General features: G+C 37.3%; 1 protein-coding gene across 1 annotated transcript; it reads right to left on the bottom strand.

Moving 5' to 3' along the window:
• Positions 1–11095: 11095 nt before the first annotated feature.
• LOC142150391 (olfactory receptor 5AP2-like) lies at positions 11096–12100 on the bottom strand. Its single transcript, XM_075205586.1, has one exon. The coding sequence runs from the start codon at positions 12098–12100 to the stop codon at positions 11096–11098; it is 1005 nt and encodes a 334-aa protein (XP_075061687.1).
• Positions 12101–12785: the final 685 nt, after the last annotated feature.

Here is a 12785-nt window from a genome sequence, read left to right as displayed (position 1 = left end):
ACACTAATAACAGAGATCGTTTCTCATAATTGTTTCTGTAAAACAAAAAGTATTCTGGAAATCACTTAAAATTCGATCAAAATTCCTTTCAAAAAATGATCCGATCTTTGTCCCTGGTCCTAGCAGTCCCCCTGTAAATCAGTCACCAGTTTCTAGTCTTATATTTATATTAAATGGTAGATAAAATGGTACCTGTGGTAAGTGATGTATATGGGCCTCTTACCTGTCTGTATTTAGTTGTCTGACATCTGGGATTAACATGGATTCTCACTGCTGTGATTGAAGATCCTTCTTTATAGTAAACTCAATGGCCCAGGAGTATAATTTTTTTCTATCCAAGAGCACACATCACTAATTACTGTATTTTAGAAACAAACCAATTAGTGAGTTGTTCCTGTAATTGGTGAATTTATTTATCTCTACAATAAGTAAAATAATTATACCCTCATTTAATATTTCATTTATTTTATCTTATGTTATAGATAATGGGAAACTTTTAGAGTTATTACATAAGCTTATTTAAATGTGTAAATCTAATCTAACATTTGCTTCCATTGTCTAACTCTAGACAGATAAACCCTAGTAAAGTAATTTATGAAACTATACAAGCACAGGTCATTTCTACTTGTGCAAATGCACCTCCAACAACTGTCCACTAAGCCCATTTGTATGTGCAGGTCAGGTGTTTGCAACTATCCTTGGAAAATCACCAAGCGTCATCTGTTGCTTCTACTGGTGGTGAGAGAATGTACACAGAGGTCTGGCTAACACCAATAGGAAGTCTAGAGCTCTGGATCTCACTTATAGACTGGAAGGGGTTAGTTGGGTTGCTTACCAGATCTAAGATACTCATCAGTGTGATGAACTGAGTTGTGAATTCCACCTTAACCAGTCTGCACCTCGTTTCTCCTAAATTGCAGACAATAAAATCTTCTACTTTTCGAGTCCTTTAGTTCCTCAGATTCCCTAATCATGTTTTTAGACCATATATGTATAAGATTATGTTTAAACTGATATATACTGTATTATTAAGCTGTAACATGGCTGAAAGTGCATGGCTTTGTTAACTTGTGTAAACATTTAGATGAGTCCATTGTTTAGCTGTATGTTTGTGTGTTAAGACAGTGGAAAGGTCCAACAGAAACGGGTCTTTGTCTAAGTACAGGTGACTGCATTATGTATTTAAATGTAATGTTTCTGGGTTGTGACCTTTCCTGTTTAAATGCGCTCTGTGAAAGCCGCAGAACAATACCTTTACCTTATTGTATCATATGCTATCCCTTTGTCTGCATATTTTACCTGGACAAGTAATGGCTGTCAAACAAAGGTCTTCCAACAGGGTTAGCTTCACCTCTGTACCCAGAAGACTTAGTGTGGGAACCAGAGCCCGGAAAAAATTACTGTCTTCATCATCAGTTTTTATTTATACAGCATCACAGTTTCCCTAGTACTGGACAATCTTCGTACAGATATTAAAGATATGAATGCAACAAGCATAATAACGGATATTCATAGTACCACAAACATGGATGGTCATGGACTAATAATTACAGCTAGCATGTATAGAGATACAAATTCTATGTGTGTGAGTAAACAAACAGCAAAAATTCATCACAGTTTCCCTAGTACTGGACAATCTTCGTACAGATATTAAAAATATGAATGCATGAATGCAATAAGCCTAATAACAGATGTGTGTCTAAAATTAGGCATAATATAACAAACATGGATGTCATGGACTAATAATCACAGCTAGCATGTATAGAGATGCAAATTCAATATGTGTGAGCAGGACCGCCATCAGAAATCGTGGGGCCCAATACAATGCAGCAGGCAGGGCCCCCCTTCCCTTGATGACCCTGGGCCATCTTTCCGACTGGGCACGATGTGCAGGTGCCTGGGGGCCCAGGGGGAAAGGGGGCCCAAGGCAATGAAAAAAAAATCCTGTCAAAAAAAATAAAAATAAAATAATAATTACCTTTTGTGGTCACGATCCAGCTCCCTCCCTGGTCCTCTCTTCCATGAAGGGGGTCAGACTTAGGCGATTGAAAGGTAAGTTAAGGGGGGCCTAATATATATATATATATATATATATATATATATATATATACATATATATATATATATATATATATATATATATATATATATACACACATATAAAATCACTTTTTTTTTTGCATAAAATATATAATATATATATATATATATATATATATATATACATATATATAATATATATTTTATGTAAAAAAAAAGTGATTATATGTATGTGTGATGTGTGTATATATATATATACCTCTTCAACTTTTTTGAACTTAAAAGGGAGTATAAAATGCTCTCATTGCAATATATGTAGATATATGAGTACTACTAATAAGGAATTCTTTAGCTCAGATGGCAATAGGAGTTATATGATCAATAGCCTTATGAATTGTATATCCTCGTCTGTGATCTATATGCTTGAATGCTCCTGTGGTTTAAGATACGTAGGAAAAACTAAGAGGTTGCTTAAACTACGCATCCAGGAGCATGTAAGGAATATTAAGAATAAGATTGTCAGTCATTCTGTGTCAAAACATTTTTTAGAGGTACACCAATCAGATCCAAAGCATTTGAAATTTTTGGCAATAGAACATGTGGTTCAAGGTCCAAGAGGTGGTGACTTAGGCAGAAAGCTCGCACAGCGAGAAATGTATTGGATCTATACACTTAATACTTTATCACCTCTTGGACTTAATGAGGGATTTGAGGTTGCCCCCTTTTTGTGATTTCTCTTACCTGTGATTGTACTTTTTTACGAGTGCCCCCTCTTGTAGTTAGAACTTTTATTATGGTGGAATATGCTTATTGGATCTATTATAGGTCCTTTATTATGGGCCAAATTAGTTGTTACTTGATGCTATTTTATGGGTCTTATTAGTTGTTACTTGATGTTATTTTAGGAGTTTTCTATTTAAGTCTGATAGATTGGACTGATGATGTAGAATGTTTGGCCCTTTTGGGCTATTGATAGTAGCTACTGTGGTATAACTAATGTATTCTATAAATGAAGTTTGAATTGTAATATGCACTATAGTGATATTTTATGTCTTTTAATCTCTTTTAATATGCTTTTATTATAGCGGCGGAATTGCAGCTATTGATATATATATTGTTAGGTCTCATTTCATTAGACACTTGATTTACAATGTAACAGCAGTTTCTAGTTTGCTGGAGGATATCTGCTGTCCGGGTGAAGGCCTCCTTGACGCATGCGCAGCTGTATATGGCTGTAAGTTAAACAGCTGCTGGTGCGCATGCGCAGTGGGTGAATTCTTTTTTCTTGTCTTCCGTTTTGGAGTGCACACGCGCAGAATGGCGCGGTGCACTATGTAAACAAATGCCGTCTTAGGGGTTGATATTAGGAATCTAACATCTTATCACTCTAGGTCCGTTAATGGACACTTGTTATTTTTGTTATTTTTGACTATTGGCCGTCTTGGTGCATGCGCGATTGTGCATTAGCTGTATGATGGACAGCTGCCGATGCGCATGCGCAGTAGGCTAATTTCCGGTTTTGAGTGCGCACGCGCAAAATGGCGCGGCGCACTATTTATACAGACGCCGATAAGAGGGCTAATTATAACTACTCCTGATGAAGTCTGCTATTGCAGACGAAACGCGTTGAGACTATTTGAGACTATTTGCTGTGTTGTTGCTCTTGAACTTGTTGAAAGGCGGTCCTGTCTGTAGAGGCTGTACATCTGCTACTAGACATGTAAGTGGCTACCTTTTTTAATAAATTGTATTTTTGAGATACTACATCATTGTTCCTTTGTTCAATTTTGTCATTCTGAAGATCTCTGCCATATGGTCTGATAATGAAGAGAATGTGACCTGATCGTGTTGCTGTATGGAATATTACTGCAGATAAGCGAAAAAGCTTTTATTTCTGGTACGCATACACCTATACAGATTTGGATTGGGTGACCCATAATATTGACCCATAATATATGCTGAGGGGCCTATTATCCATTATATCCCTGTTTTACTCCCATTGGCTCACTTGGGTGTTGCATTATGGTCCCTGGTTTCCTTATTCACCGGTGTTAAAGTCCTACTTTGGATTCATGTATGATTCCATTTATATTATTGTACTACACTATTGTGCGCCTCCTCCTCCATCTTTTCTTTACATTTATATATATATATATATATTTATATTAGTATTAGGGGAAAGGGAGGGAGAGAGATACTTCTGACCTTAACTCCCGCAGTGGAACGCATATGCGTTCCACCAGCCGGAAGTTCAGCATTTGGAACTTCCTGTTGGTGGATGCGTTCCACTGCTGAAGCATCTTCGCTGCTGTCTTCAGTCTGGCTGTCACAGTGACAGCCAGGCTGAAGATAGCGGGCCCCCAGGTTAGAGTGTGCCGCCGGGTCCCCTGGTGAGCCCGGGCCCGGTACACGGGTACCCCCTGTACCCCCCTGATGGCGGCCCTGTGTGTGAGTAAACAAACAGCGAAAAATTACATCATAAGACAAGACACTGAGAGATGTATGAGATAGATAAACATAAGACATAAAATAGAGAGGCTGTGCCCAGAGAATAGAAGGGAGACTATGTGACTTAATAGCAAGTCCATGTAATCTGGATGACCAAGAATCATTGATTACAACAAAGGACAGCGATGATCAGCAATCTTTTTTGTTCATCCTTGTTCACTTGAGTCTTATTGTTCAGTGTGGTCGACATAAGTGGAGTGAGACTGAAAAAGTACTACTGATGTGATAGCAACAATAGAAGATGAGCCATTCTATTAATGGATTGAGTTTGGGGTGCATTTCCTATGGCTTGCTATAATGAGACCTGTATAATTTTGTGTTTTGTATTGTGGTCCCTGTGTTTAATTTTGCAACTGTGATTTGACCCGTTCATAAAAGTGCTATAGCTCTGTTAATGATTTGTGTTAAAAATAAACGTAATAATTATTTATTCAGATAAGTTCTTGGGTTTGTACATATGTTGTTCACATCCACGTTACCGAAGATGAGTGATAGCCAAGTAAAGAGCTAACTTGCAGCGGAAGTCTTTGCTGGTTAACTCTAGGGACTCTCTCTACAGGTCACACGGGCAAATTTACTGTGGTTATTGTGACACATCGCAATTTTGCCAGGTCTACGAAGTCTGCAAAAACTGTCATGCAGAATTTACAAATGCAGCGGAGAATGTCATTCTGTGTAATGGAAAAGTGAAATGCAGAACACTAAGATTAGATAGCCAGAAAAGGAATAGATTATGTTTGAAAATTGTATCTTTGTTAGCACATGGGTAATCCAGCTATCCTTGGAAAATCAACAAGTGCCAGCTTTTGCTTATACTGGTGGTGGGATTATGCACACAGTCCTGGCTAACACCGATAGGAAGTCTAGAGCTCTGGATCTCACTTATAGACTGGAAGGGGTTAGTTGGGTTGCTTACCAGATCTAAGATACTCATCAGTGTGATGAACTGAGTTGTGAATTCCACCTTAACCAGTCTGCACCTCGTTTCTCCTAAATTGCAGACAATAAAATCTGCTACTTTTCGAGTCCTTTAGTTCCTCAGATTCCCTAATCATGTTTTTAGACCATATATGTATCAGATTATGCTTAAACTTGTCTATGCTGTATTTTTAAGCTGTAACATGGCTGAAAGTGCACGGCTTTGTTAGCTTGTGTACACATGCAGATGAGTCCATTCTTTAGCTGCATATTTGTGTGTTAAAAGAGTGGAAAGGTCCCACAGAAACGGGTCTTTGTCTAATTACAGGTGACTACATTATGTATTTAAATGTAATGTTTCTGGGTTGTGACCTCTCCTGTTTAAATGCACTCTGTGAAAGCCTCAGAACAATACTTGTACCTTATTGTATCGTCTGCTATCCCTTTGTCTGCATATTTTACCTGTGACAAGTAATGGCTGTCAAACAAAGGTCTTCCAACAGAGTTAGCTTCACCTCTGTACCCAGAAGACTTAGTGTGGGAACCAGAGCCAGGAAATAATGTCTGTCTTCATCATCAGTTTTTATTTATACAGCATCACAGTTTCCCTAGTACTGGACAATCTTCGTACAGATATTAAAGATATGAATGCAACAAGCATAATAACGGATATTCATAGTACCACAAACATGGATGGTCATGGACTAATAATTACAGCTAGCATGTATAGAGATACAAATTCTATGTGTGTGAGTAAACAAACAGCAAAAATTCTAGCATAAGACATGACACTAGAGATGTAAGAGATAGATGAACATAAGACATAAAATATAGAGGCTGTGCCCAGAGAATAGAAGGGAGACTATGTGACTCAATAGCAAGACCATGTAATCTGGATGACCCAGAATCATTGAGTACAACAAAGGACTGCGAGGATCAGCAATCTTTTATGCTCATCCTTGTTCACTTGAGTCTTGTTGTTCGGTGTGGTCGACAAAAGTGGGGCGAGACTGAAGCAGTACTACTGCTATGATAGCAACAATGGAAGATGAGCCATTCTATTAATGGATTGAGTTTTTGGTTCATTTCATATGGCTTGCTATAATGAGACCTGTATAATTTTGTGTATTGTATTGTGGTCCCTGTGTTTTATTTTGCAACTGTGATATGACCCATTCATAAAAGTGCTATAGCTCTGTTAATGATTTGTGTTAAAAATAAACATAATAATTATTTATTCAGATAAGTTCTTGGGTTTGTACATATGTTGTTCACATCCACGTTACCGAAGATGAGTGATAGCCAAGTAAAGAGCTAACTTGCAGCGGAAGTATTTGCTGGTTAACTCTAGGGCCCTCTCTACAAGTCACACGGGGAAATTTACTGTGGTTATTGTGACACATCGCAATTTTGCCAGGTCTACGAAGTCTGCAATAACTGTCATGCAGAATTTACAAATGCAGCGGAGAATGTCATTCTGTGTAATGGAAAAGTGAAATGCAGAACACTAAGATTAGAGAGCCAGAAAAGGAATAGATTATTTTTGAAAATCGTATCTTTGTTAGCACATAGGTAAGTTTCAAGATGTCTTCATCTGGATAAAAATCAATTTGAATATTTATGAACGGACATCAATTTGCTTGTTGTGCTGCTCTATTATCCTTTATTGGTGTTCCAATATATTGTGCATGACAGATAGGGTAAATTGGACAGTTTTGTGCTGCAGAAGTCCAATTAGATGTATATCAGTCCATATATAACGATGAAATTATCCCCATTTTACTCATGTGTGCTCCACCCTGGTGCATCCAAGCAAGGCCTGGGAGAAAGACTCACCTTATCAAATGAATCCTTTGAACTGACCTATGACCAGCAGACAACTGGAACATCGTTAACCCTGGACCAATGAAGACCTCTCTAAGTGTTATCTGTGTGCATAGTGACATCATCAGTGTTTTTTGTAAACTGAAGCTGCATATAAGCAAGTTTCCCTGGCCCATTGCTCTCTACCTTCCTGACTGCAAAACTACATGGACCTAGACCCAGGTGAAGCACTAGCAAAAATGTTTTGTATTTGTTTTTTATGCTTTCATGCTTTATTGTAATATCTTTTATGCGTTATGATGGTTTGCTGTAAAATCTGCTATATTTTACAATTAAATATCTTTGTGCGTTGGAACCACAATAATGCCATTGGATAATCTCTATTGGTAAGCGATAAAGTGAACATAGTAGTGGAATCATACAATCAGTGGTTAAAAACTGATAGGAAAAAAATATACAGACAAAAATCTATCTTCAAGTAAAAAAATGTGCTCCCTTCAGGTTTATAAACATAGCACAATATTTAAAGGTCGACTTGTCTGTGCGATCCTGCTCATAGCTATGGGTAGAAGCGTATTTGTACATCTACAAATGGTGCTACAGGTATTTATAATTTCAAAAATTCCCTTATTACAGGAAAATATTTTTTTACACCAACACATAAAGTGTTACAGCATTAGTTGTTTATGATTTTTGCAACTGTTCCGGGGTTTAATCATATAGTAGGTTTGTGCCTCAGATGATAGAATAGCTTATGACTAAGAGAACCATTCTCATGAACAGTCACTGTGATATAACAGCACCTGTACACACTGTTTGACAGTTCCTTAAGCAGAGTACCAATAGCAGATACTTGGAGATGTTGATGCTTGTTATTTGTCACAAGAAACCTATTAAAGTTCCTTAGTTCCTTAGTCCACAATAAAAGTATTTTTAGTTAGATTGCATCTCAACTGTCTCAAATATGCCCAATACTTCTTTTAGCAAAATGTAAACAATGGGGGCTGCATGATAGGCACCCGAAAACTAGCGACTTTAACACCACTGCATTAAGTTTGTGGTGTGGGTGACAACATTGTAAAGTGCACAATGCTTAGAACATTTTGGCCCAGAGTGTAAAAGGGGGGATTTTTGGTGTATTTGCTGAGGCTGCGGAAGACTCATGTAAAGATATATGTGAATCACGATGTATCTATTCTGTTTAAAAAAGATTCATTATACAAATAATCTTTGAACAAAACAATGAGCCTCTGCTCAAACAACTAAACAGCAGCAGTGCTATAGCCTTGGCTGGCTACTAAGGGACATGGGGGAGAATGCTTTGTAGTCCTAGAGACTATCACATAGGCATATAAGTGGACAGGCATCACATTGCAAATAACACTGCACTGTCATGTACTTTACATTGGACACTCACTTGATGCATTCACATCACTGTTTTGGGGGCAGGGCTGCTGAGAGGGAGTTTAGGCCATCTGGCCGAGGGTTTGTGCCGCCTAACATGGTGTGACCATAAAGTCCAATTTGTGTGAAGATACCAGGCTTTTATGCAGCTCTTTTGCCTTTGTAATTCTGAAGGCTGCCATATGTGCTGGCTGAGAGTACCCAGTCCCTCTGTGACATTGGAATAACTTAGACAAACAACTGGGAAATACAAATGACTTGAGAAAGGAGATTGGAATGATCTATGAAATGTTGGTGCTGTACATCATACAACATAAGTGACTGTTGTTGCTGGGTCTAAACATTTATCTTAAGAAGATCCGTGAATAACAGTTTTGCTATATTGCGCACTGGGGCATTGAGAGTTGTCTGTGAAGTGTCTATGTGAGTCCTAGGTGTCTGACCGATGTGTTTTGAACTTCAGGGAAAATTGTTTGTATTGGAACAGACAGCTATCCATGTATGAGTGCGTTTAATTCAGTTGAAATAAGTGATATTCCATAGTACCTATAAAGACATATGATTATAAGGGTCTATATACACAGGCATTAAATTATTTGAAATCTCTGTTTGCAACTATTTTTTTGTAAAGTAGATAACTAGGTCCATTTACACATCATGTAATGTTCTAAGAGGGTAATAATTTTTCTGGTTAAAATAGGATGGAACAATCAAAGGAAAGGCTTCATAGTAAGGTTTGGGATCACAATCTTTTCTGACTTATAAATGGCTATTACTGACATGGGTTGAACAGATGTACTGCCCTGTTAGCAGCTTCACTATATGGGGCATGACACTAATCAGAGAAATAAAACATTATTTCTAATGACAGAACAATTACATTTTTTTTGGCCAGATGAATTTCACCATGAAGCCTACATCATAACATTAAGTTTAGGATGCTAGTAATTATATGTATGATCCTAATAACAAGTTAATATGTATACATGTTAACATTTTAGCATTTAGTTCCACTTTAAAACTTTATTTCTCCAATTGATTTTTTATATTGTCTGTTAATAAGTCTCTGTTCTATTTTAACATAGAAATATTAACACAACCTATAACTCAACATGTCTAAAACCAAGCTTATCGTTTTCGTATTCTTACTTACCAATGTCACCTCCCCTCCTCACATTTTCCACACCTTCAAAACCAACTCCAATTCCTTAGTATCTCAAGCCTGCTGCCTTTGGGTAACCTTTAATCTACCCTCTCATATACTCTTCATATCCAGTCTGTCTTAAAGTCCTATCATCACTACCTTCAAAATATTGCTAAAATATGACATTTTCTTAGCCAAGCTGCAAAAAAAAATATCTTATCATTTCCTATCTCAATCAATGCATTCTCCTCCCATTTGGCATTTCTTTCACTTATCTGTCTCCAAATCAGTCAGAGCTAAACATGGTGACAAGACAGATTTTCCTCTCTCTGTTCTACCTCCACCACATCACTGAACAGATATGTACACATGCTTCCCATAACCTTCAGAATTCAATTCAAATTAATCTTACTCACTTACAAAGCCCTTGAAAACAGCACCCCTTTATACATCTCTAACCTCATCTCAAAAGACTGTAAATGATGTCCTTTTAAATATTTCTCTGACCTGTACCTCACCTCCACTATGAAATCCACCTCTCATTCCCACCTGGAATGTCTACCCATCAAGTCCCCCACTGTGTCTGGTCAGACTCTACCCCAGTAATAGTAATTCTGTTTTTTAGAGACCACCCCAATCCCACCTATACACTGGTACACTCTTGCTCCCAACTTACACTTTGAGCCACACTCTCCTGACTCAGCTACATACAACATATTAAACTTCCTCACAAGTAAAGCATCGCTTAATTAATTTTCACATTTGGATTTATTTGATTTACTTAGTACGTCCCTCTATTATATATGATCTTTTTTTTCCCTCTGTCCAGCCACGCAGGACAATAGGGCATCTTGAAATTAATTACAATTATCAATTTAACTTCATATTGCCCAATTGCTAATAAGATATATTTTATGTATTTGCCTCATTGGTCACCCAACCTTTATTAAGTGAATTTGAAACTAATGAATTTTTACTGCCCCACTCTATCATTTCATTATCAGAGTTAAGAACCTCTTTAATTCAACATACTTAGTAAGTTATTTGAACAATAACAATTTTGTGTTCTTATTTATACAGATGGAAACTACAGACCTCAAGTCTGAGACTTGGGCCCAGTGGATCAGAATGGCAAGATTTCCACTCTACATCCTGTGCCACCCAGTCTACTGGATCATTAGTTCCCATCTATTATCAATGGGACTATCTTCACCTAAAAAAGTATTATTGTAGCTTAGCTGTTAAATGGGCTACATATTATGTTTTCCGTAGGTTAAACATGATTGATAGAAGCATAAATCTTTCCCTAACAAATGACACAATAATATCTACATTTGTAAAATTGTGCATTGTTAGTGTAATGACTCTTTTCACTTCTTGGTTCCTCAGACTGTATATAAGTGGATTCAGCATTGGTGACACTACTGTATAAAAGACAGCAGCTATCTTGTCTTGTTTTTCAAAGACATTGGAAGGTGAGCGTAAGTAAGTGAAGAAAACAGACACATAGAAGATTGTGACACACAAGAGATGTGAAGAGCATGTACTGAAAGCTTTCTTCCTGCCCTCAGCGGATTTCATCCGTAGAATGGAAGAAATTATATAAGTATATGAGATCAAAATGGTTATTAATGTACCCATGCCACAAGACAGCGTGAAGAAAATAATTCCCATGTCACAGGAGAAAGTATCAGAACAGGACAGTTTGAGCAGTGGAGGCATGTCACAATAAAAGTGGTCTATAAGATTTGAACCACAGAATTGGAGACTGAATATACATCCAGTCTCCAGGGATGACTGCAAGAAGCCAACAGAGAAAGCCAAGACAACCAGATACCTACATTTTTTCTTGGTCATTATTGAGACATAATGTAGAGGATGGCATATAGCAACATATCGGTCATATGACATGTTTGAGAGAAGAAAAACCTCAGTACATGCCAGAGTCGCAAAAAGGAAGAACTGAAGGGCACATCCATCAAATGAGATGGTCTTCCTCATGGAGATAAGGTCAGAGAGCATTTTAGGAGTTATTACTGAGGAGTAGAGAAGGTCCACCAGAGAGAGGTAACTCAGGAAGAAGTACATCGGAGTGTGGAGTTTGGAGGTGTTATGAACAACAGTCATCATACCAATGTTTCCAACTATAGTTACAATATAAACTTGTAAGAAGAATATGAAGAGGAATGGGGCAAGATCTCCATTGTCTGTAAGTCCAGAAAACACAAACACTGTCACTTTTGTCTTGTTTATGATGTCCATTGAATTATCTCTGTAATGGTGAAATAAATATTGATTACACATATAAATATTTCACAAGTCTAAACTAGTTTCACAAAATAAGCAATGCCAAATAGAGTGCACAGTACAACCTGCAACAGGAAATTATGAGGAGGACTTGAACTGAAGCACATTGGGGCTGAGGTAGGGTTGGCTGCAATTTTTGAAGATGAAAAATATACAAGTACAAATTCTATAAATACAAAGTAAACATAAAAATCATACAAATACAAGTTAAACATAAAAACATAACAGGTAGATTTGATGTAGACAAAGGCGGTGCAGACATGAGACTTAGGATAGAGAGGGCCCTCCTAGGTAAAGCTTACAGTCCGGAGTGAGAGCAAATTCAATGAGTTCGTAGAGAGAGGCATTAGAGAATATGAGATCATATCTCATAAAATATTTATCCTCCAACCATAGAGACATAAGGATTATAATATAATTATTATTATTATAAGTTCAAATTGCAGGAGCCTAACTATGCATCATTGAATGTTGAGGTTACAGTAACTTAGGCCCAAGCCATCTTTGATTGGAAGCCTTCACATCTTCATTTTATTTATTCTGGTTCTATAGTTTCTCCAATAATAATTAATTTTTGTCAAACTCAAGTTTTTGACAACCAGTGGGAGGCATTGAATTGTATATATACATTTTGGAAGAA

The sequence above is a fragment of the Mixophyes fleayi genome, chromosome 4 (genome assembly GCF_038048845.1).
Source record: "Mixophyes fleayi isolate aMixFle1 chromosome 4, aMixFle1.hap1, whole genome shotgun sequence".
Lineage (NCBI taxonomy): Eukaryota > Metazoa > Chordata > Amphibia > Anura > Limnodynastidae > Mixophyes > Mixophyes fleayi.
The sequence above is the reverse complement of the archived record's forward strand: the minus strand, read 5'-3'. Positions and strand labels throughout refer to the sequence as shown.

Excerpts from the sequence above, each read along its gene's own strand:
- LOC142150391 (XM_075205586.1), bottom strand. The coding sequence starts at position 12,100 with ATGGACATCATAAACAAGACAAAAGTGACAGTGTTTGTGTTTTCTGGA.